At 48.5% G+C, this 25531-nt stretch overlaps 1 protein-coding gene across 1 annotated transcript in view; it reads right to left on the reverse strand.

Annotated features, from left to right (window-relative positions):
• ASH1L (ASH1 like histone lysine methyltransferase) overlaps positions 1 to 25531 on the reverse strand; it is a 189973-nt gene continuing 164442 nt past the window's right edge. The window contains 17 exon segments of the mRNA XM_053908771.1: positions 1 to 544; positions 878 to 1179; positions 2110 to 2150; positions 3312 to 3478; positions 4626 to 4798; positions 4896 to 4996; positions 4998 to 5035; positions 6044 to 6134; positions 6941 to 7027; positions 7899 to 8147; positions 9488 to 9620; positions 9703 to 9757; positions 12591 to 12743; positions 13841 to 13998; positions 15631 to 15725; positions 15891 to 16055; positions 16462 to 16570. Of these exon segments, the coding sequence (XP_053764746.1) occupies positions 453 to 544; positions 878 to 1179; positions 2110 to 2150; positions 3312 to 3478; positions 4626 to 4798; positions 4896 to 4996; positions 4998 to 5035; positions 6044 to 6134; positions 6941 to 7027; positions 7899 to 8147; positions 9488 to 9620; positions 9703 to 9757; positions 12591 to 12743; positions 13841 to 13998; positions 15631 to 15725; positions 15891 to 16055; positions 16462 to 16570 (2209 nt within the window). The 3' untranslated portion in view covers positions 1 to 452.

The following is a 25531-nucleotide window of genomic DNA, read 5'->3' on the forward strand; positions in this document are numbered from 1 at the left end:
TTGTAGGTCTCTAGGGTAGCTCCTGGAGCCCACAGAGAACGGACGCCCGGGGCGGGTAGGGACCCCCTCCCGCCGACGGGGAGTTACACGTGGGGACAAGGAAGCAGCTTCGCAGCAGTGCCTGTGGGGTCAGAGGGTGACACAGAGAGACCCAAGCTGGAGGGAGAGGCGAGTGCTATAAAAGTACCAAGACTCTGGCCACCCCCACGGCCGCCCCCAGTGTGCGCTGTCCTCCTCCCATCTCGAACCCTCAGGGCGAAGCAATGGAGAGGAAAACAAGTTAAACGGGAGTGTTTATACAGGCGCCTTCCTCTCCCCCTCCACTAGCTCCAAGGTTTATTAAGTACCTGATGCCAATGACACGGCCCCTTCCCACCCCTGTCTACACTCGGAACAAGAGGCAGGACTGTTAGCTCCACCGACGGCGGATGCCTGACCTCCTCCTCTGAGGCTCACTTCCGGAAGCTGCTCTCTGGGATGAACAAAGTGCGTCTTCGGAGCTTCCTGCCGGATCCTTCCTCCAGCAGGTAGGTCACGTCGATGGCTGAAAACAGAACCAAGGAGGCTCATCGAATCCCCGCCCCCCACTCCTCCCTCCGCATCTGAGCTGGAGGGAGGGCACTGGAGCCCGGGGACTCCTTTTCCAGCCTGTGAACGCATCGGGCCTTGCTTGGGAGGGAAGTTCTCCGGGGGACCGTCTCCGCACCCGCAGATCCATTCCCGACATGCAACAGGATGCGGGCCCGCAAAAGAACCGCGAGGTTTTCACAGGATACTTTCCGTTCCGGGCAAGTAATCGTAAGCTGTTCTTTTCCATTCTTTCCGCACTCATTTCCCCTTTCTCTTAAACCCGAGACATGAGCCTGAGTCTTCTTACCATTTTTTCCGGGGATTTTGTCCAGGAGATTGAGCAAGATCTGGTTGAGTCGTTCCCGCTGGCTGTGCCGTCGCTCCTCGGGGGTACAGGCAGGCGCTGGCTCCGGACTGCTCTCCTCCGCCTTCTTCTCGCCTTCGCTCGCTTCTGCGGCGGCCCCCTCCCGCTCCGGCTCCTCCAGGCCGGGCATCTCCTCAGCAGCTTGCTCCTGGCTGGCCAGGACCTCTTCAATCAAGGGCAGAGCATCGTCCTCCTGGCCCAGGTCTTTCAGGGGCGGCTTTGGGCGCTCAGACTTCCAGGAGGACCTGTGAGGCAGAGGTGGGAATTTAGACTAAGGCTGAGGAGGGCACTGGGGAGGGAAGGGGAGCAGAGGGGAGGCGGGGGTGGGGCGGTGGGGAGGCACCTCAGGTGGCTTCAGACCCTGAGTCTAGCTCTTAGAGTCTTGGCGCTGGCTGTGACTTTATTATTATTTGCACAAATCACCACCTTTCTCTGAAATCTGTTTTCTAATTATAAAATACAATTTCCTTCTTTCAGGAAATCCAAGGAATCCACAAACTGTACCAGAGCTGGTAACACTGCTTAGCTAGTTCTGACTGCGTCGTGAGCATAGCGAGGTTTGGCCCAGCGCCGTGAGGCCCACAGTCTGACTCCAGTAAGACTTCATACGGAGCATTTCCTTTCCTGTACCCCACCCCCCCCCCCATGTGCGGTCTAGGACGTCCCCCTCAGGGGAAGCCATGACGTCGGTACAGCGGGCGGCAGGCCCCCATTCAACAGAAAAGGAAACTGAAGGAAGGCCTCTGGTGCCCCTTCTCCCAGAACAAGCATCTCGTGCACAAAACCAGGACAAATCAGAGCCACATGCGCACAGTGCTCGGCAAAACCCTGCACTTGCAGAGGCTTGACAGCACGCCCTTGACTGAGGTCCCAGGAACCGAACACCTCGGGTACTGAGAAAAGCTCGCAGAAACCTTGAAAAGGGACTTTTCTGAATCTGTCTAGAGTTCTGTCCCAAATCTTCTCCTTCTCTATTCCTGTTCCTTGTGAGCCTCCCTCCCTGCCCTGCCTCCAGCTCCGTGACGAGACCGTGCCTCCTGTCAGCTAGGCCCTCCCCTGGGTCACCCTGTCAGAGGGTCCCTATCCTCAGGTATGGCTGAGCGGGTGGATGGCGGTCCCCTTGCCCAAGCCGTGGGCCGCCTCCTACAGGCCCCTCACGTCCCCATGGGACTCACCGCCCTCCGTTCCTCTTGTAGTTGTCTGGGACGTAATGCGGCTGCAAAGAAAGGGAAGTGGTAAGTCTACGGCAGAGGCTGGCGAAGCTGGACCAGGCGGCCCGGGGCCAACTCAGGACAAGGAGCGGGAGGGGGGCAGCTAAGGAAACAGGAAGAAAACACAGGGCTGAGGCCCTCACTGGGTGAGGGCTGGGCGGCTGGGTCGTAAGGTCTGAAGTTCAGTACTTCCATCGGTCTGTAGGCTACGGTGGTTTTGGGGTCTCGTGAGCCCGCGACGACAGTACGAGGGACGGACTCCCGGTCCTGTCTGCCCCATCCTGATGTTTAAGTAGTGAAAGTTGGGGCTTCAAAGCTAACCTGTGAGCTGTTGCCCGAGCAAGCAAGACCAAAGAAGTCTAGATGAGAGGCGGGCAGAATATAAAATACTGTTCAGAGGTATCCAAAAACAAGAATAGGAAAAGCAGGGGCATGAATGCTTGCTTTCTGGCTAGACGGTTTCTAACCATTCTAGGAGGATGGCCACGGTTTTGGACAAGCCCACAGAAAGCAGGGTCAAGGATGAGCAGCTTAGTCCTGGGTCTCATTTTAGTAGGTAGACGGGGGGACAACCAAAGCCTCTGTGGGAAGATGAATGGCACAAAATAACCGTATGGAGGACTATGTTCACGACAGTGAAAGAAAAAACACAGGAGAAAGGCAGAAAATGAAAATGTTAATAACTCCATTATTTTCTGGGCAGTGGGATAATGTACAACTTTTTCTTAATGCTTCTGTAGTTTTCACATTTTATATAATGATGGTGTCTTACATTTTCAATGCAAAGATACAAGGAAAAACCACTGAATTGTTTTCACTGACGTTTTCTCTGGGTTTGCTAATTCCACTTCTTAAAATTATGGATGTGAAAAACACAACAAAAAACTACGATGGGGGCTCAAGGGCTAAGACTGTAAAGAGGTGAGAAAGAAAAAAGAGGGAAACCCGACTGCGACACGGAAGATGACAACTCCCGAGAAACAGCCCACGGCAGGAAATGCAGAAGAAACGTGGAAATGTATTTATGCTGTCTAGAAATCCCAACTGCCCGGTTCCCGCAGTCCGGGACAGAGGAACAAGATGAGGAAGCAGGCTCCCCACCCTACGGAGCGGCACGCGTGAGCTGCGCGGCCTGGACACGGACAGGTGGAAGGACGGAGACTCACCGAGAAATCTCTCTTGGGAGTGAGCTTCTTGGGGAAGTGGTCAAAGGCATAGGGCTTGGTGCAGACGGGATAGCGGTTCCGGTGGATCTTGTAAAACAGGTGTGCGGACTTGTCGAGCCGATAGTCACAGATGTACACGTCCTGCTCCTTCACCCCTTTGGGTCTCCCTAGGAGTTCAAATACTGCTAAAGAACCCTCCCGTCTCCCTCCCTTCTCCCCGAGCTGCCCAGAGATGACACCACACCACTGGGAGGGCAGCGGGACCGTGAAGAGGGGACGCTATGGCAATTCCGAGAGGCCTCTGATGACTGCAGAAGGAAGGAGAGTCCCCAGATGGGTGCGTGCGTGGGTGTGTGACAGGGCGGGAAGGTACCAGACGGGCAGCTTGTTCAGGTGCTGCAGGAATGTGGGAGCACGGCCACCGGCATGACGGAGAAGACAGAGCAGAGTGTGGGGACGTTAGCAGAGAAGAAGGGCAGGTATAAAGGTGTAAAGGAAGGGAGCACATCTGGAAACAAACATTTTATTTAGTAAATATTTACTTACGTTAAGTCCTCTCTATGCCCCATGCGGGGCTTAAACTCATGACCCCAACTGAGCCCGCTGGGTGCCCCTGGAAATAAACACTTCACAACCGGGGGACACAGTCCCCAGAACCATGGGCCCCAAGCAGCCAACGCTGCTGTGATACCAAGAAGGTGAGGCAGCCGAGCGCCTGGAAGAGACAGGTGAGCACGTGGGAGCTCACACCGGGAGCCCAACTGGCCCAAGTGCTCGTAGAGTGTCACTTCGCTTCATCTTCACAGAATGCTGTGACAGGGGCTAGCCCCTACTTCCGGGAGACTAAGTGACTGCCCGAGGACGCACAAGTAACGAGCGGTGGGGCTGGGATTTGAAAATGGACTGACTCCACAGCCTACACTGTTGGCCATGGAGCTCATAAAACCGTTGCACTGTTCTGGTTGGTTGGTTGAATGTCCAGAGTTGCGGATGGCCTTGGGGACTCTGGAGTGGGCGGGTGAAAGAACGTACCTTCCGACAGTACTAATGGGATGCTGAGCACGCGATATTAAGGAAGAAATGTTAACTAAATAAGTAAAAGGCGGGGGGGGGGGGGGGTGGCAAGGAATTAAGAGCCACTGAATACCAAGCACTAGGTAAAAGAAAGAAACGATGTAACGTTCAGCTCTCTCAAGCTTCACAGCTAGCCTGAGGACTCTTTTCATCACACGGAGACAAGAAGAATGGAGTGGCAGCTGCACATCGAGGAACAGGGGACAGAAGGTCATTTCTTCGGCAGCTCGGGTCACTCACCTTTGCAATACGTGTAAAGGTCCAGTACACAGCAGGTCCCCACCACGGCCTCCAAGGGAATGATCTCGTACAGCGGCACCCGAAACAGCTCGTTGTGATAGAAGCGGCGAGAGGGGGAGTGGTGGGTCTCGTGGGGGCGGAAATAGTGGTGACCAAAGGCGAACCGCTCCTCTCTAGGGCAGAGAGAGGGTCAGGGTCAGTCAACTGGCAAGACCCTGGCCAGTATTCAGCTCTTTGCTGGAAGGAGACAGTGAAGACCTCAACACCTACTTTTCATTCTTCCAAAGCTTCTCAATGCGAAAGATGTCAAGTTTGTCTCGATTAATGTGTGACAACAGTCGGTAGGACTGGCGGACCGGGTGGCCGTCAGGGGGTGCGCCGGCTGTCCCGCATCAAATACACACAGTCGCCTGGAAGGCACAGGAGAGGTTAGTTAGACGAGGCCAGCATGAGCTCTGCCAGGCGTCCACTGGTCCCACCCAGGTCCACCCAGGAGAACGTAAAATCTAATCAACGGGTACAGAGAGCACGGCCGCAGGCTCGCGGTGAAGACCGTCCATGCTAGACCGTGAGGACACCACGAGGGAGCGTGCCCAGCTCTTGGATCCTGTTGTGTTTTTCCCAAGTCCTGAAACTAGCTTTGTGACAGCCTTGTCTCTCCAGATTCACTTTATTTTGTGGAGGGGAAATGTATAAAGCTGAAGGACTAAAGGAAATAAAACCTATACTGTTGACCCTTGAAACAACATGGTTTGAACGGCACAGGGCTGACTTAATGCAGATTTTTTTTTTTTTTTTTTTTTTTGGATAAATATGGTCCAGGACTGTAGATGTACTGTAAAAACCTTCCTTACGATTTTCTTAACATTGTTTTCCTCTAGCTTTATTGTAAGCACGAAGTATATAAATACATGTAACATACAAAATATAGGTTAGTGGGCTATGTTATCAGTAAGGAAGGCTCTGGTCAACAAAAAGCGATTAGTAGAGTTCTTGGGGAGTCAAAAGTTACATGTGGCTTTTTTAGGGGCGCCTGGGTGGCTCAGTCAATGAAGTGTCCGACTCTTGATTTTGGCTCAGGTCACAGTCTCATCGTTCACGGGTTTGAGCCCTGAGTCGGGCTCTGTGCTGGGTGTGGAGCCTGCTTGAGATTCTCTCCCCACCCCCCCTCCCCACTCTGCCCCTCCCCAGCTTGCGCTCTCTCTCAAAATAAATAAAGTAACTTAAAAAAAAGCAAACAAAAGGTCATACGTGGATTTTTGACTGCATGGGGCGGGGGGAGGCTGGTGCCCCTAAACCTGCTGTGTTCCAGGGTCAGCTGTATTCTGTGGCCACGCAAGGCTGTGTGGTGACAGTGCTGTGTGGACGGCAGACAGTCCTGCTGCGAGGAAAGGTGGGGCCAGCTCGCGTGTACGCACCTTGACGAAGCAACAGGTCATCTCGGAGCAAACAGATGAAGTAGACACAGCCGGGCTGGGCGTAGTGGGGCCGAGGGGTCATGGGTACCTCCTGGTAAGGACGAAAAGCCAACGGGTCAGGGCCGTGACCGCCACGTCCCGCCTACTGGTCTCCATCCTAACCCTACTGGACCGGGAAAGCGAAGGCCGTGCGTTCCCGACTGACCGCACGGAGCACAGCTTGTGCGGCTGCCCTGGGCCCCACGGGAGCGGGACAGCGCGTGAGGGGGACACTCGCAGTGTCACAGCGATGCAGGGAAGCTGCTGGCATTTAGAACCCACGTGCCGGGGAAGCCAGACATTCTGCAGTGCGTCCCTCGCAGCACGGAAATGCCGCTCTAAATGACGACACTGCCGCGAAGACGTTCTGCCCACAACACTTCCCTTTACAGAGGAGCCCTGCCCGAGACCGCATGCACACACAGAGCAGAACAAGACAAACACCCACCTGGTAACGTGGGAGAGTCACTCAACCCACCGCCTCCCCCGGAAAGTGGACTGAGACTAACCCTGTGGACTCGGACTCAATGCTCTTTTCACTTAAACACTACTTAACCTAAGTGGTATTTAGAGTACTGAGCTCGGACTTCACAAGTACTTTTTTCATGGAGAGCAGACAGTGTTTATAGAGCACCATTCCTTCCGCAGGTTTCTAAGTGTTTTATTTCCCCTTTGACCACACACTTGAGAAAGGGAAGGGCGGAACTGTTACCCTCAGGGTAAACTGTAAGAAACTGAGGCCCAGAGAGGTTGGGTAACTTATCAAAGGAAAGTCAGTGCATCAGGAGCAGGGCAGGTAGGAGGCCGCGCGCAGACGCTCCCGCTTGTCGATCAGACTGTCACCAGAGGGCAGCTTACTCTGTCCACGGGCCTCGGGTCACACTGCTCACAGAGGTAGTGCTCCACGTCTGAGTTCACCCCCATACAGTCGCAGTGCTGCCACACCTGTGGGGACAAAGTGCGGTTGGGAGGGGGCCTTCCGCTTACCGAGAAGGGCCGGGGGCAAAGAATAACGAAACGAAACAGTGGGACAGGGTGAGGTCAAACGGGAACTAAGGGATGTGAATGTGTGTGAACGTACATGTACCGATCGCTTTAGGACACACACACACCCGGGCAAATAAAATGTGGAGCTGGACAGAGGACAGAGGGACGTAGGGTTATAGAAACAAACTACTTACTGGGTAGCACACAGCCGTGACCCGGCTGCTGCGGAGGCCTTAGTCACACAATGTTTCTTTTTCTTTTTTTAAAGTTTTTATTTATTTTTGAGAGAGTGAGAAAGAGAGAGAGAGAAGGGCAGAGGGGGGAGAGAGAGAGAGAGAGAGAGAGAGAGAGAGAGAGAGAGAGAGAGAGAATATCCCTAGCAGGCTCCATGCTGTCAGCACAGAGCCCGACACGGGGCTCGATCCCACAGACCGTGACATCATGACCTGAGCCGAAGTCAAGAGTCAGGCGTCAGGCGTTTGACGGACCGAGCCCCCCAGGCGCCCCGCACAGCGTTTCTCCGTGCTGTGGCCTAATCCCGGGCTCCCGACCACCCTGTGGGTCACTCGTGGCCCCCTTCCCATCTGGTAAGGTGGCAAGTGCGGAGCCTCGCTGTGCCTGCGTCAGGGCCACAGAGGGCAGTGCTGCTCTGCGCGGCTCCTTCCCACACAATCCCTGGGTCCGGCCTCCCCAAGAACCGTGCAGGGGGATGGAGAGGTGGGAGAGGTGGGAAAGCGGGAAGGATAACGGGAAAGAGGAAGAAGACAGGAGAAAGGTCATCTGGGAGCAGCGAGGGCCGAGGCCCCGGCCCGTGTCCCCCGAGGCTCACCATGCACTTGTCACACTGGATCATGAGGCCTTCGTCCTTGTGCAGGCCGCACACACAGCGGATGACGTCGTCGTCCTTCTCGTGCACATTCTCCTTCTCGGAGACGGAGGCCTCGCTGCCGTCTGCCTCGCTCGCCGTCTCTCCCACGATCTCGTCGATCTGGGCCGACGCCTCGTGCCGGGCGTTGTAGTAGGTCTTCCGCAGGCGGCAGACATCTCTCCCGATGGGGGATTTACGCCCGTAGTACTTCTGAAGGGAGCAGAGGAAAGAAACGCGCGTGCTCTTGTCAGCAGGGCTCAAGCGTGTACCTGGAGGGGGCAGCTGGCCGGCTGTCGGCACAGCTTCGAGTCCTCTCCTCGGGGCCGGGAGGCGGAGCCCCGTGGTGGGCAAAGAGCTCCCTCCGGACAAGCCTGAGGAGGCAGGAGGAGTTTCATCCTCCCGCTCTGGGTAACAGATTTCCAATACCATCACATATCAACTAACACGAACTCAAGTCAGAATCTGCAAGACGGTTTCCCATTCACGCTGCCGCCGCCACCCGCCTCGGCCACAGGCCTCACTGCGCATCAGGGGGCAAACACGGCAGCTGTCGTGGGGGCAGCGGGCAGAGCCCGTACTCTGTCCTGCACCTGCACGTGCCGGGGACGGAGCCGTGAGCTCTGCATATGCATGGGTTTCAGCAGAAAGCATGCTGTAATTCCAGACCGAGCTATCTTACCTCCTACCCGTCTTTCTCTCGTTTCTGCCTTCCACCTCGGTTCTTCCCTTACCTCGCAGCCCCTTGTTCTTCCTGGTCCTTCCCAAGGTATTTTAAAATCACCGAGAATCCTCCTCATCCCTACGTACCCTACAATACTTCATCCTCTCCTTTAAATCAGGTCGAGGTCACCTTCTCTTCAATGAGCATCGGCTATTCTACAACCATTGGTCTAACACCCCTCAATCCCATCCGTAAGATTTAGTTTGATATACTGTACATATTTCTGTGTATTTCACATACACTTAGTGTCTTGAGGAAAGAAACTACAGACAACCTAAGTGTGGTAAGGTAATACGTATTATGTGATACAAACATTCAATACTAAATTAGGCTTTTACAAAAATTTCTTTTTTGGGAATATAATTTAACCTTCCATTCTGGTCACATCAGTGTCGTTATTACACAAGACTCTACAATATTGAGTACGCTGTAACCCTTTCCCAGAGGGTATTCAATAAAAACTGTTGCCTTTCGGGGCGCCTGGGTAGCTCAGTCGGTCGAGCATCCGACTCTTGATTTTGGATCAGGTCGTGATCCCGGGGTTGTGGGATCCAGCCCCAAATTGGGCTCTGTGCTGACAGGCCTGCGTGGGATTCTCTCTCTCTCTCTCTCTCTCTCTCTCTGTCTCTCTGCCCCTCCCCTGCTCTGGAGTGTGCACGCTCTCTCTCTCCCTCTCAAAAAAAAAAAAAAAAAAAAAAAAAAAAAAAAAATTGTTGCATTTGTAGCCAGAAATATAGTTTGATAAGAGAGGGTAAAAATCTTTAACTTCTGGAAAAGTTCTCTTCAAAACTGTGAATGCACGTCTGAAGTCTGAAGTCCGGGAAAATACCTCAGCATTCCGAAAGACCTTGAGCATGTCGGCGTCAAAAGCCTCCACGGTCTTGTAGTGGCCGGTGAGGATGCGCCTCTCTACGGTGGCCAGGTCCAGGGGGTCGGAGATCTTCTCGTAATAATCAGCGTTCCTGGGGCACAAAGCCAGGGCATCAGTCCGCTGCGCTCGGCACCCGTCTACAACTCAGATGATTCCCCAATTTGTGAACTTACTTTTTCTTCGGGGGGAGGCTCAGAAGGGGCGCGGCCAGGACTTGTCGGGAAGGATCTGCAGAGAAGGCAAGGTTTCAGGGCTACATGATGCAAGAGAGGCCAGTACTAACTGCGGGCCAAAAACGTAGGATCCCCAAAATTAAAAGTTAGGGGGAAAAAATCCAAGTGTGTTTTGAGGGTGGCCATGGACATTTCGGGAATGGGGGCACCGAGGCAGGGAAGATCCCCTCGGGATTACCTGGGATGTGAAGATGAGGGAGATGTGCCTGAAATGCCACACCTGTTAGCTGGATAAGGAGAACAACCTTCTATGAGGAGTGAGAGATGGGAAATTATCACAGCAGAGCCAGCTGCTCAGGGCAACTCCCCGCTCGCCACGTTTTACTAACGCAAAGAACGTCTTACCCCCAAATATTTTCTAGTTCCCGTCAATGGCCCACTGTTAATATTACTCTGTTGGTGTGGATTCAAATAAATTCCAGATAGTGAATAATTTGGTAGTGTAAATATTTCCTGGAATCAGTTTCCTTATAACACGGTTTCTCCAGACCATGAAAACAGAATTCAACCTGTGGGGCTGCTACCTACCTCACCTTTCTTTTTAAAAATTCGACTTTGTTACTGAAGACTCGTTACCACAGAATGAGGTCTTGGTTCCAGGCCTGCGACATGTGATCTGATGATGCCACACGCCACCTGTTGCTCACAGGTGGCCACACACGTCATTGCAGGACTACGGGCGACCCTCCCTGGGGGGCGACCCTCCCTGGGGGGCGACCCTCCCTGGGCCGCAGTCTTTAGCCCCTGGACTTACTTATCTCACAACTGCAAATCTTAATCCCTTTTATCTATTTCACCCATCCTCCCCCACCCTCTCCCTCCAGCAACCTCCAGTTTGTTCTCCGTATTTAAGAATCTATTTATTTGCTCGTTTTGCTTTTTAGATTCCACACACAAGTGAAATCTCTGTCTGACTTATGTCACTAAACATAATGCCCTGTTAAGTCCATCTATGTTGTCACAAACAGCAAGATTTCCTTCTTTTTAATGGCCAAGTGATATTCCACCGTGTGTATTTACGACATCATCCTTATCCACTCATTCATGGATGGATGCTTGGGCTGCTCCCACATCCTGGCCCTTCTAAATAATGCTACAAAAAACACAGGGACACACCTATCTTTTTTACTTAGAATTTTCGTTTGGAGTAAATGCCAGTAGTGTGATTACTGGGTCATATGGTATTACTAGCTATTTACTTTTTCTATTTCCATCTTTAATTTTTGAGGGACTTTCATTCACCACCTTTCTTTCTAGCAACTACTAAAGAGAAAAAGCCTGTTGTCTCCTGCCCAGAAGGTGGGGACATGCAGACATGCTGGCTGCAGACTCACGTCCCAACAGGCAGGGCTGGCTGGCAACGGGGGTGTGACTTTTTGGGGATGGAAACAGAAGAGGTGCCACAAAACTAAATCTTAGGACAGATTGGTCCCCCTTTCTTCTCTATATCCTTAGGTTAACAAAACTGCAAAGAGCCACTAAAACATGGAGCTAAGGAATGGACTGAGAAAAGAGAGGGAAAGCGAAGTTCCTCAGAATCTAGCGAGACAGAGGGAGAAATAGGCCCAAACTGATAACAAAAAGCTGCAAGTATTTGTCAAACTCTCTCCTTTTACTTATTTTTTTGAGGGAGACTGCTCACAAGAGTGGAGGGCAGGGGGGGAGTTGGGAGGGAAGGAGAGAGGGAGAGGGGGAGAAGGGGAGAGACAGGGAAGGATGGGGAGAGGGAAAGGGAGAGAGGGAGGGAGAGAGGGAGGGAGGGAGAGAGGGAGAGAGAGAGGGAGAGAGAGAGGGAGAGAGGGAGGGAGAGAGGGAGGGAGAGAGGGAGAGAGGGAGGGAGAGAGGGAGAGAGGGAGGGAGAGAGAATGAATCCCAAGCAGGCTCCACATCTAGCACAGAGCCCAACGAGGGGCTCGATCTAATGACAGTGAGAACATGACCCGAGCCAAAATCAAGTTGGCCGCTTAACCAAATCAGCCACCCAGATGTCCCTAAAACCTTTCATTCTAAACATCTCCAAATTTCCTGGTCAGAAAAAGTCACGAATGTTACCAAACTACCTTCCCCAAGCTAACTCTCCTTCCCCACGGTCACCCCCAACACATACTCAAAAGAGGTCTCGAAAGAGGAAAGATGTGGTAGAAGTGTTTGCCTGAAAATGCTTTTAAAGTAATTTTCTTGCAACTTTACGTCCTCTTCCTTAATGTGGGGGCCAGGGCCTGTGAACTCTCCAAAATACATGCAAAGTTATACATTTTTCTGGGGAAAGAGTCCACAGCTTTTATTAGACTCTCACAGGTCTTTTGGTCAATCAAAAAAGCTTAAGGGGGCACCTGGCAGGCTCAGTTGGTGGAGCTGCGCGTCTCCATCTCAGGGCTGTGAGTTCAAGCCCCAAGTAGAGATTACTTAAAAAAAAAAGTTGAAAAAACAAGGTTAAGAAACACCGATGTTGTATGTTCACAACACCCTTCCCCTTGAATCGCTAATCCACTGTGTCATTCAGGAATATTACAGCCAAGACAGAGACTGGCCCTTTCTGTTCTACAGCTAAGACCTGTGATTCCTGAATGTAGTCCTTAGCTGTGGTAGAATTCCAATAAATACCAAGGACTGACAGAGGCGATCAAGGAATGAGACCCTGTCAGCACTCCCCAAAGACGAAAGCCACTCCTATGAATTCTACACTCTGACCAGGAAGAGTGAAGTCACCTCCTGAACCCCTAGCCCCGAACGTCCGTTGTTCTTGATCTTGGGTGTCTCGGGTGGGGGTAAGAGACAGGATTTGTACAGGAAGAGGAGGAGAAAGCCTTCGGGGTGGACGCGGTCACCTTTGTAGGAGATGATGCCGTCACAGATCTCTTTGAAGATCTGGGCGAGGCGGGCTGCCCGCGCCACCTCAATGTTCTCCTCAGCTGCTGCCAGCCGTCGCGTTCGAACAGATCGTGCTGTCTGCAGGGCGGAGAACTGGGTCATGAAGACATCTGCAAGGGTCAAGTGAAAATCAGTTCCCCCACAGATTCTTGCTGTTTGCTCTACTGTCCTTGAAGTGGTCAGATAGATTAGTGATCACGAAGTTCTTTGTCCCCTTCTTCAAGAATGTCAGGAAACACGAGTTAGAGGGGCCTGATCTCAGTGGCCAAATGCTGTACAGAGCAGCAGCTGCAAACCCTGTGCTTCAAAATGGGTCTGTGTTTGAACGCTGGCTGCCCTACCTCCTAGCTGTGTGATTTTGGGCGAGTGACTCGTACTCTGTGTCTCGGCTTCTTGCCTGCAACGTGGGAATAGTGGTAGGGCTTCCCTCGTGAGAGAACTGTGCAGACTCAGATAGCGCTCTTAGTGTGTTTAGCTCAGGGCTTGACCCGTAACAAAGACTCAGGAAGTAATTACTATTGTCAGAAGATCTGACCTGAGTGGGACGTAAGTTCAGAGAACTGATGCCAATCAAATTACTGACAGGATGGGAGGCAAATTTCTAAATCTGTCTCGTTCCCCCACACACCATGCACAATGTGTCTACTTTTTGAGGGACAGAAAGAAAGACTCAAAGAGGAGCGTGAGCTTTTGAACAGTATTTCTACCTAGGAAGGGTGCTTGGAGAGGCCAGTTTCTCTGTTTTCAGTCTGTTCTGGACGACAGACCCGAACTCAGGAGTGCTGTTAGGTTATTCGCTCAAGAAGCATAAAGGAATCTCAAGGTCTGTGTGTAGAACGCTCATCTGAACGTGGGGGAAAGTCTCCGAGTTCACACTGCTGTCACCGTCTCCCGCGCTCGGCGTCACTACGTGCCGTGTGCAAGTTATTCTCCGGGCAGGAAGGGAGACAGAAGACCCACTGCCTGTCACTTGTCTGGGAACGCTCAGGCTGCGGGCAGTGTTTGGGAAGCTGGTGAGGGGGAGTCTTCCTATCCCCCAGGGCACAGACTCGTGTCTGCGATTGACGGGCGACTGATTGTGGACCGATGCTTGTATGTTGGGGTCTTAACATTTTTGGCGTAGACTGAAAAGAATCTTTGAATACAACGCCGGAAAGGAGCTGCAGGGATCCCTTTGCGACCGTGGCACGGGATGAACAGGCCTTACCGGACTTGATGTTCCCGTCATCTCGGCACACACTGTTCCAGCGCGTACACAGCGATGCTGAGTGAACATCCTCGCTGGCGGGCTTTACCTCCTCCTGTTTCTGCCGGATCTTCTCCCAGTTCCGGACCAAGAACACATGATGCTTTAACACAAAATTCCTGTAAGCAAGGAAGGAAGTTCCTTTATTCATTTAATAAGCATTTATTACAGGTCTACTCTACATGAGCCACTATTAAGATGATATAAATGAATAATTATCAGCTAATTCAGCTATTATAAAAATAATTATATATGGGGACACATAATTCAGTTTTGCATCCTGGCTTTTTTTTTCCCCGTATAAAACATTCATATAAGAAAATATATACATTTTTAAAGTAGGCTTCACGCCCAGTGCGTGCCCAACACGGGGCTTGAACTCATGACACGGAGATCAAGACCTGAGCTGAGATCAAGAGTTGGACGCTTAACCGACTGAACCACCCAGGTGTCCCAAAACATTCCCCTGTATTATTTACAAGTATCTCACGAAATACCACTGAAGAGCTGCAAAACTTCTACCAATTGCGACAGCCTGACTGGAAGGCAGTGATTTACAAAGCGCGTGCACAAATTCTAAATGAAGCCGCCAAAATGCAGCATGGGCTCAGGATCCGCTGTTACAGGGAGAACTGGACTGGGAGGTAAAGGCAGGCATTTACAACAGACACACCGGGCAGACTGTGTTAGGTGAAGTGCCTCCACGTAGACCTCGAAGTTTAGACGAGTCAGGTGTATCCTGAAGAGATTTGTGAAGGCATCAGTAGATGCCTGGGTTCCACGTCTGAAAATTACGGTTTAAGTGGTCTGACGGTGGCCGGGGCGGCACGAATCTCAAAAGCTCCCTGGGCTAATATGCGGCCAAAGCAGAAAACCACCTGACTGGATCATCTCTGTTTTACTGAGGTTTAACATTTCTATGACTTTAAAGTGATACAGGATGAAAGGGGCTAAAATTACAGTAAAGTTATAAACAAGGATGAACTTTCTAAGATACTGGAGCGTACGGTCACAGGAGACGCAGAATACGTCCCAGGACAATTTGAAACCCAGGACATACATATTTCCTTCGCTTCCTTCTGACACGGACAAACCTCCCCTGAATACAGGAAGAGCGTAAATGACCCTAAAGACCCTTTTCACTGCTCTATTACTGTATCAACAAAGCAGGGAACCTTGACCTTTTCTGTGCCGTGGTTCCTCTGGCAGGCTGGTGAAGCCCATGTGACCCTTCTCTGAACAAAGTCTTAAAGTATTTAAACATTTTAAATTAATAAGCAGTTTTTACTTTGTAACACACAGGATTAAACGGAAACCAAATATTCAGTTTGCAGAATATTAAAAAACCCCTGAAATTGTGATACAGAAATAAACGTTCCTTTTTCCCCACATGACAAGATCCAGTGGTAGGTTTCACCGGCACAGCAACCTCGAGGGAGAGAGCACGTAAACGACACTTTGCCATGTCCGTGACAACTGTGTTACAAGCGACGAAAATGCGAACGTTAAGTCGTGGAAGCTGCAGCTACTACACGCACTGTCTGCCTACCATCGTTTTTGACGGAAATGCTAAATTTCAGTGAGAAATTAGGAAAAACAGAGACAATCCCCACCCCCCCCCCCCAACTTATATATCCTGACTCCCGGCTGGAGACCTCGTGCACAAGAGAAATGATTCAACCACACAGGTGGTTCTTAACTTTCTAAATCGACGAGCAAATCACACCAAGGTAAGAAAAGCTCCTTTTTACCTTTCTCGATTAGACATCGGCTTCATTTGTAACTGGGGGGTCAACCTTGTGGGAGCGTTGATGTTTTCACTGGGCTCTTCGGAGAGGTGGCCTCTCTGAAAGTGGATCAGATGCGGGGAGGGAAGGGAAGGACCGATGAGAAATCCCCTCGCAGAACGTTAGAGCCGCCGTAAGAGGCTGCCCCTCTGCCGTCCCCTCTTCCCGCCAGTAAGCGCCTCTAAGTAGTTGTTCGGGGAAAGAGCCAGGAGATCACGACTCACCCTTTTCTTCAGCTTGTGCTTAGACTTCCTCTTCTCCTTTGACCGTCCAGACTTCTTGTGAGTGGCCACAGGCTGGCTGCTTTTGCTGCTGGGGAGCCCGTTCATGCGCTGACTCTTGCCCCCGATGATCCCTCGACACTTCTCAAAGCCACACTTGCACAGTTGCTTTGAAAGGAAAGAGAAGAGAACTCTCGGCTGCTAGTTCACTTACAAGTTCAAACAGAAGTCCCGAGCACCTGGGCACCCAACAGTGTGAATCAGGACATTTTCATACAGAGGAAAATAACTGAGGAGAAACTTCATGTGTTTCCATGGAAAGGAAAGATTAAAATTCGGGAAAACTTCTTCACTAGGCAAGTTAAGAACTGACCGAGGACCAAACACGACCGGGCAGTCTCTTTCTAGTTCCGAGACCAGGGAGAGCTGGCAAGGGGGTCGGCGAGCGGGGTGAGAACCACCGTCTCCGATTCACTTCACAGCGGCCGTACGTCAATGCGTCTACAGAAGGCGGTGCTGGGGACGGCGCTGTGAGGACGCTCAACCTCCCTCTTGACGGACTCGTGATGCTCACCTGCTTTTCAACGTTAAAGGAATGGAAGTTGTAATCGTAGGTGAGCTCGGTACCAGCTGGCATGTCTTTAAGAGCATACAGTCCGATCCGGTACACTCCATTGACAGACCTAGAGAAAAGGACAGGGTTAAAGGCAGAGAGCCTTTGTTTTCTTTTTTAGAGTTTATTTCTTTATTTCGAGAGAAAGACAGTGGAGTGGGGGAGTGGCAGAGAGAGAGAAGCCCAAGCGGGCTCTGCTGGGTCAGCGCAGAGCCTACCGTGGGGGCTCGAACCCCACAAAGCTGCAAGATCGTGACCTGAGCCGGAACCAAGAGTTGGGACACTTAACGGACTGAGCCACCCAGGTGCCCCTGAAGGTAGAGATTCTTAATACCTTGCCTAAACCCTAGAAAAACGGGTATGCTGATTTCAAATGTGCCTTTGTTTCTGTGTCCAATTACCCAGGTTTCCTGGCCAGACTCTGCAGTATAGTATCTCTCTTCCATTCTGTCCAGCCTGTGTAACACTGCCAGATTAACAGTCCTCAATCAGCTTTCTGGAAAACACGGACCATGCTGTCAGCGAGAATAGGTCTTAACGTTTCCTGCTTGATATTCAAAGTCCCTCTAAAACATGGTGTAGGTCTACTTATTAAGTAAATTATTTCTTATGGTTAATCTGTAAAACTTCTAGTTCCTACTGGTCTCCAGCTTTCTCACCTGTACAGGAGTCGCTCTTTGGTTCCGTTCTATGTAACTTACTAATGATCTACCATGCACTATTCTAGATGCTTTGTGTAATAATTATAGCTATCACTTGAGTGATTGTTAAATTAATTACAACATCTTGCTGTACTTATTTAATCCTCCCAACAACAGTATTAAAAACGCACTATTATTAGGGGCGCCTGGGTGGCTCGGTCGGTTGGGCGTCCGACTTCAGCTCAGGTCATGGTCTCACGGTTCGTGAGTTCGAGCCCTGCGTCGGGCTCTGTGCTGACAACGCAGAGCCTGGAGCCTGGTTCCGATTCTGTGTCTCCCTCTCTCTCTGCCCCTTCCCCACTCACGCTCTGTCTCTGTCTCTCTCAAAACTAAATAAACATTAAAAAAAATTTTTTTTAAAAGATACTATTATTAGACAGTATTATGGCCCCCATTTTCTAAATGAGGAAGCTGAGGCAGAGAGGTTAAGTAACTTATCGGAAGTCACACAGCTAATAACCGAGGGAATCGAATTGTTTTTTTTTTTTTTAAGTTATTTATTTATTTAGAGAGAGGAACACAAACAGGGGAGGAGCAGAGACAGACAGGGAGAGAGAGAATCCCAAGCAGGCTCTGCACTGTCGACGTGGAGCCAGATGCGGGGCTCAAACTCACGAACCTCGAGATCTTGACCTGAGCTGAAGTTGGATGCTTAACCAATTGGTCACCCAGGTATCCCGAAAGTTTATTTTTTAATTTTTATTATTTTCAAAAATAATTTTTTTAATGTTTATTTTTGAGAGAGAGAGAGAGACAGATGGACAGAGTGTGAGCAGGGGAGGGACAGAGAGACAGGGAGACACAGAATCTGAAGCAGACTCCAGGCTCTGAGCTGTCAGCACAGAGTCCGATGTGAGGCTCGAATTCATGAACTTCGAGATTATAATCTGAGCTGAAATCGGATGCTTAACTGACTGAGCGACCCAGGCACCCCCAAAATTTTTTTAAAAGTAATTTCTATACCTGACATGGGACTTGAACTCACAACCCCAAGATCAACACACACATGTGGCTCTTCTGACTGAGCCAGCCAGATGCCCCTATAAATACTGCTGAATTTTATCAAATGTTTTTTCTGTTGCTCCTGTTGGGACGATACGTGATTTTTTGCCTTTATTCTGTTAATGTAGTTAAGTTACACTGATTGTGAATGTTCAACCAGCCAATCAACCTCTCATTCCTGGAGTAAACCTCACACAGTCATGATGTATTAACCTTTCTTATATACTGCTAGAGCTGATTTGCTAAAATTTTATTTTTTTTTGCTAACATTTAAATCAGGATTTTTGTGTCTGTGTTCATGGGAGATACTGGCCTATATTTTTTCTCTTTTAACATTGTTGTTAGGTTTTGGATGAAGGTTATACTAGCCTTATGAAATACAAGAGTTTATAGGATATCGGTAGTAGAGACATTATTTCTTCTTTAAGAATATATAAGAATCAGGGGCACCTGGGTGGCTCGGTCGGTTAAGCATCCAACTTCGGTCCAGGTCATGATCTCATGGTCCGTGAGTTCAAGCCCCGCGTCAGGCTCTGTGTTGGCAGCCCTGAGCCTGGAGCCTGCTTCAGATTCTGTGTCTCCCTCTTTCTTTCTGCCCCTCCCCCACTTGTGCTCTGTCTCTAGCTCTCAAAAATAAATAAATGTTAAAAAAAAAAAAAAAAAGAATATATAAGAATCATCAATGAAGATATTTGAGCCTGAAGCTCTTTTGTCAGCAACTGTTAATTATATACCCAATTTCTCATAGACATTCAGACTTTTTATCTATCCTGGTATCGTTTTTGGTAAGGTGTGCTTTTTCAAGGAATTTGTTCATTTAACTTTCCCAATAGAAAAAAACTGTTCGGGAAAATGGATAAACTGACTGTGGTATACTTATATATAGGAACATTAGTCCAGAATAAAAATCAACAGAACACTGATGTACCGAACACAGGTACACTGTAAAAACACTATTCTAACTGAAAGAAGCCAGACACAGGCTACGTATATATGCAGTTCCGCAACAGGCTCTAGGCAAGATGAATCTGGTGACAGAAACCACATCACTGTTTGCCTCTGAGATGGCGAGATTCTAAGGAGGCAGAAAGGAACTTTCTGAAACAATGGAAATGTTCTATATGTCGGTAAGGATGTGGCTTGTGTGGGTGTCCACGTCTGTAAAAACGGGTGGTGATTTACATTTAAGATCTGTGTCTCGGTGGCGCCTGGGTGGCTCAGTCGGTTAAGTGTCAGACTTCAGCCCAGATCATGATTTCACGGCTCATGGTGTCGAGCCCCGTGTCAGGTTCTGTGCTGGCAGCTCAGAGCCTGGAGCCTGCGTCAGATTCTGTGTCTCCCTCTCTCTCTGGCCCTACCCCACTCACACTCTCTCAAAAATAAATACTAAAAAAAAAAAATCTGTCTCTATGTAATATGTAAATTTAAAAAATTGACAAAAATAGAAAGCTGTTGAAACTCTCCTCTTTTAAAAAGTTGTGTTAAAACACACATAAGATAAAAAGTGGTGTTACGTACATCCGCGTTGTTGTAGAGCCGTCACCACTAACCACGCTCATGGCTCTTTTCATCTTGTGAAACTGAACACCCCACGTGTGACAACCTGCTACCCTCCCACCGCTCCCCACTACCGCACTATCTGCGATGCTGACGACTCTGAGCGCCTCATGCGGGTGGAATTGTACAGTGTTTGTCTCTTGTGCCTGGCTTTTTTAACTCGGCATAATGACATCAAGGTCCGTATCCACGATGTAGGATATTGTGCATTTTCCTTCCTTCGTAAAGCTGAATGGTAATTCCGTCACACGTATGCACCACATTTTGCTGGCCCAGCATCCCCCGAGGGACACTTGGGCTGCTTCCACAGTTTAGCTCCTATGAACAATGCTGCTGTGGATACGAAGGTGCAGACACATCTTCCAAACACGGCTTCCAATCCTGCGTAAACAGCCGGAGGCAGCCGGAGGTGGAACTGCTGGGCCATAGGGTAATTCTGTTTTTAATTGTTTGAGTTTCCCCAAGTGGAAATACCACTTCTATCCCCACAGGCTGCGAAAGGATACCAACTGATCTACATCCTCATCAACACTTGTTTTCTGTTATTCTGACGCAGCCACACGACAGGCGTCAGGTGGCGCTCTTAAGGATTAGTGCTCTCGGACACCTTTTCCTATGGTTATTGACCGTTTGTTTCTTTTCTTTGGAGGAATGTCTCTTCAAGTCCTTTGCCTTTTTTTTAATTATTAGTTTTTAAGTTACTCATTTTGAGAGAGAGAGAGCGAGAGCGCGCACTAGCGCCTGCGAGCAGGCATGAGCAACGGAGGGGCAGAGAGAAGGGCGGAGAGACGATCCGAAGCAGGGTCCATACTGTCAGTGCTGTCAGCGTGGAGCCTGGTGCAGGGCTCAAACTCACAATCATGAGCCTGACCTGAGCAGAAATCAAGGGGTGGACGCTTAACCGACTGAGCCACCTAGGCGCCCCTGCCCACTTTTGAATCAGGATGTTTATCTTCTCCCATTTTGTGGGTTGCCGCTTTACTCTGTGTCTTTTGATGCGCAAATTTAAAAATTTTCATGAAATCCAATTTGTCTATTTTCACTGGTTACCTGTGTGAGCTTCTATCCTGTTTTTAAATATATTTGTTTAATGTTTGTTTATTTTTGAGAGAGAGAGAGAGAGAGACAGTGTGAGTGGGGGAGGAGCAGAGAGAGAGGGAGACCCAGAATCCAAAGCAGGCTCCAGGCTCTGAGCTGTCAGCACAGAGCCCGATGAGGGGCTCGAACTCACAAACCGCGAGATCATGGCCCAAGCTGAAGTCAGGGGCTTACCGACTGAGCCACCCAGGCGCCCCATGCCTCAACTTTTCTTCTAGAAGTTTGGTTGTCTTAGGTCTTAGTTTAGGTCCTTGATGTATTTAATTTTTGTATATGGTGTTAGGTAAGGATCCAGCTTCATTTTTTTGCATATGGATATCCAGTTTTCCCAGCAACATTTGTTGAAGACTATCCTTTTTCCACTGAATGATTGTGGCACACTTGTCAAAACTCTTTTGACTGTGTATGTGAGAGACTATTTCTGAGTTCTCTTTTCTCTTTCATGGGTCTATTGGTCTGTCCTTAGGCCAATAAAATGCTGCTTTGATGACTGTAACTTTGAGGTTAAGTTTTGAAATCAGGAAGTGTGAAGTCCTTCAAGTTTTGTCCTTTTAAAGAATGGTTTGGTTGTTCAGGTCTCAAGATTCCATGTGAATTTTAGGATGGGTTTTTCTATTTCTGTAAAAAAAAGTCATAGGGGTTTTGATGGGGTTGTACTGAATCTGTAGATGGCTTTGGGTAATACCGATATTTTAACAATATTAAGTCTTATGTGTTTCCATTAATTATGTCTTTTAAAAAAGTTGGTTTTTTTTAAGCTTTTTTGGAGAGAGGGGAAGGGGAGGGAGGAACAGAGAGAGAGGGAGACACAGAATCCAAAGCGGGCTCCAGGCTTTGAGGTGTCAGCACAGAGCCGACGCAGGGCTCGAACCCATGAACTGTGAGATCATGACCTGAGCTGAGGTCGGATGCTTAACCGACTGAGCCACCCAGGCGCCTCAATTTATGTCTTCTTTAATTTTCTTTCAGCAATGTTTTACAGTTTTTTCATGGTACAATTCTTTCACCTCATTGGTTAATTCCTAAGTATTTTATTCTTTTTATGTGCAATTGTAAATGAAATTGTTTTTGTAATTTCCTTTGCAGGTTCACTGTGTATGGAAATGCACCTGATTTTTGTGTGTTGACTTTGTACTGTTATTTTGCTGAATTTGTTTATGAGATCTAACAGCTTCTTTGTGAAGCCTTTAGTATTTTCTACATAAGATCATAGCATATGCAAATAAAGTTAAATTTACATCTTCCTTTCTGATTCGAATGTCTTTTCTCTCTTTCTTGTCTAATTGTTCTGGCTAGAACTTCAAAACTGTGTTCAACGGAAGCGGAAGCGCAGAAGCCAAGCACCCTCATGTCGCTCATGACTTTATGAGGGATACATTCCAAGACCCCCAGTGGATATCTCAAACTGTGGACAGCACCAAACCCTGTGGGGGGTGGGAGGGAGGGGAAAGTGGGTGATGGGCATGGAGGAGGGCACCTGTTGGGATGAGCACTGGGTGTTGTATGGAAACCAATTTGACAATAAATTTCACATTAAAAAAAAACAAAAACAAAACCCAAACCCTAAATATACTATGTCTTTTCTTAAACATATATACCTATGATAAAACTTAACTTATAAATTAGCACAGTAAAAGATGAATAACAAATAAGTAATAATAAAATACAATTGTAGCAATATACTGTAATGAAAGTTAACTGAATGTGGTCTCTTTCTCCATCTTATTTTATTCTTCCTTCCCTTGTGATGATGTGAGATGATGAAATGCTTACGTGATGAGATAACGTGAGGTGGATGATGGAGGCATCGTGACATAGTGTTAGGTTACTCCTGACCTTCTGGCCGTATGTCAGAGGGAGGGTCACCCGCATCTAGACCAAGGCTGACCACCGGTGACTGACACTAAGCAAAGCGAAACTGCGGATAAGGAGGGACTACTGTATTGTGTTCAGGTAGCTTTCTTCTATGCCTATTTTGTTTTTTTAAACAATGTTTATTTCGAGAGAGAGTGCAAGCAGGGGAAGGGCACAGAGCAAGGTGGCGAGAGAATCCCGTGCAGGCTCCATGCTGTCAGTGAAGAGCCTGACGTGGGGTTTGAAGCCACAAACCGTGAGATCATGACCTGAGCTGAAATCAAGAGACGGAGGCTTAACTGACTGAGCCATCCAGGCGCCCTTTTAGTGCTTTTATTATTATAGGGTGTTGAATTCTGTCAAATGCTTTTTTTGCACCAATTGAAAGGATTTTTTTTCTCCTCTCATTTTATTGATGTGGCCTATCACACTTTCTCTTACATTGAACTCTTACGATTCTCTTACGTTGAACCATTCTTGCATTCCAAGAATAGATCCCACTTGGTCAGGGCATACAATCCTTTTAATATGCTGCTAAATCCTGCTTGCCAGCATTTTGTTGAGGACTCGTGCATCAATGTTCACAAAGCATACTGGCTTGGTTTGTAGTTCTCTTTTGGGGTCTTTGTCTGGCTTTGGTATCAGGACTATGCTGGCCTCACAGAGTGAGTCAGGAAGTGTTTCCTTCTCTTCAATTTTTTGGAAAAGTTTGAGGATTGGCATTAGTCTGGAAGCATTCATCAGTGAAACCATCAGTTCTAGGGCTTTTCTTTGTTGAGAGATTTTTGATTACGGATTTGATTACGCATAACATTACGAATTACCAGTTACAGGTTTGTTCAGATTTTTTTGTCTCTTCATGATTTTAGTCTTGGTAGGTTTTGTGTTTCAAGAAATCTGTCCATTTCAATGAGGTAATCCAATTTTTTGGCATACAACTGTTCATAGTGTTCTCTTACAATCCTTAGTATCTCTGTAGAATTGGTGGTGACCCCACTTCCATTCCTGAATTTCGTGAGTCCTCTTTTATTGAGTCCATCCAGCAAACGCTTGTTGACTTTATCTTTTTGAAGAACCAATTTTTGGTTTTACTGATTTTCCTTTCTGTTTTTCCTATACTCTATTTCTCTCTACTCTGATGTTCATGATTTCCTTCCTTCTGCTAGCTTTGGGTTTAGTTTGTTCTTTTTCTCGTTCCTTAAGTGGTAAAGTTGGGTTGTTGACGTGAGATCTTTTTTATTTGTAATGTGAACATTTATGCCTACAGACTTTCCACTCAGCATTGCCTCTGCTGTGCCCTGTAAGTTTAGGTGTGCCGTGTTATTTTAATTCATCTCCAAGTACAGTAAAACCTTGGTTTGCAAGCATAATTTGTTCTGGAAACATGCTTGTAATCCAAAGCACTCATGTATCAAGCGAATTTCCAGAACCACTGGCTCAGTTGTGATCATGTGACATTGGGCATCACGTAGTACTCGTATTGCAAGACGTCGCTTGTTTATCAAGATAAAATGCATTAGACACGTTTGCTCATCAGGGTGACTGGGTGGCTTGGTTGGTTAAGTGTCCAACTTCGGCTCAGGTCACGATCTCAGTTTGTGGGTTCAAGCCCAGTGTCGGGCTCTCTGCTCTCGGCACAGAGCCCGCCTCAGATCCTCTGTCCCCCTCATGATCTCAAAAATAAACATTAAAAAAAATCTGCTCATCCTGTGGACCACTCGCACATTTGCAATCCAAGGTTTTACTGTACTTCCTTCCTTCCTTCCTTCCTTCCATCTTTCTAACAGAGAGGGTGGGGGGAGACACCCACGCAGAGGAAGAGAGAGAGGGAGACACAGAATCTTAAGCAGTCTGCACGCCCACTGCAGAGCTGGCGGGAGAGGGAGGGGCTCGATCTTACGCCCCTGAGATCATGACCTGAGCTGAAACCAAGTAAGACCCTTAAGCAATTAAGGCACCCAGGTGTCCCAGGTGTGTAAATCTTTGTAACGGTTTTATCTTCTTGTTGCACAAAATCTTTTATTAGTACACCATGTGTTTCTCTGTCTCTTGTAACCATTTTCGGTTTCAAGTCCATTTTGTGCAGCTGCTGTTGCGCTGTTTGGGTTACTATTTGTATGAAATACCTTTTTTGATCTTTTCACGTCCAGCCTGTTTGTTTTTGGATCTAAAGTTGAGTCTCCTGTAGACAGCATGTAGCTGGATCATGTGTTACCTATTCTGATCGTTTTTAAACCAATTGAAAAAAACCTGACACACATATTAGTTTCAGGTATACAACACGATTCAATAAAGGTCCACACTGCAAACTGATCACCACAGTAATTCTATTTCACATCCATCCCCACACTCAATTACAAAGTGTTTTCTTGTGCTCAAGCTCTATTCTGCTAGCAAGCTTCCATTAATCCATCAGTGAACACTGGGGTTATTTCAATGTCTCTACTATGTAAATAAGGCTCCTATGAACATGGGGGTGCAAGTATCTTTTTGAGTCTGTGTTTTTGTTTCCTTCGGATAAATACCCAGAAGTGGAATGTGGGATCATATGGTAGTTCTATTTTTTATTTATTTTTTCTTAAGCAGGCTCCACGTCCAACGTGGGGCTAGAATTCATGGTCCCGAGATCAAGAGTCACATGCTGTGTACCAACTGAACCAGCCAGGCAGCCGGATTTTTAATTTTTTGAGAAAAGTTTATACTGTTTTTTTTTTTAAAGGTTTTATTTATTTTGAGAGAGAGGGAGGGGCAGAGAGCGAGGGAAAGAGAGAGAGTCCCAGGCAAGGCTCCATGCTGCCAACACAGGGCCCGATGAGGTG

The sequence above is a fragment of the Panthera pardus genome, unplaced genomic scaffold (assembly GCF_024362965.1).
Source record: "Panthera pardus isolate Hobbes unplaced genomic scaffold, ASM2436296v1 HiC_scaffold_21, whole genome shotgun sequence".
Taxonomy (NCBI): Eukaryota; Metazoa; Chordata; class Mammalia; order Carnivora; family Felidae; genus Panthera; species Panthera pardus.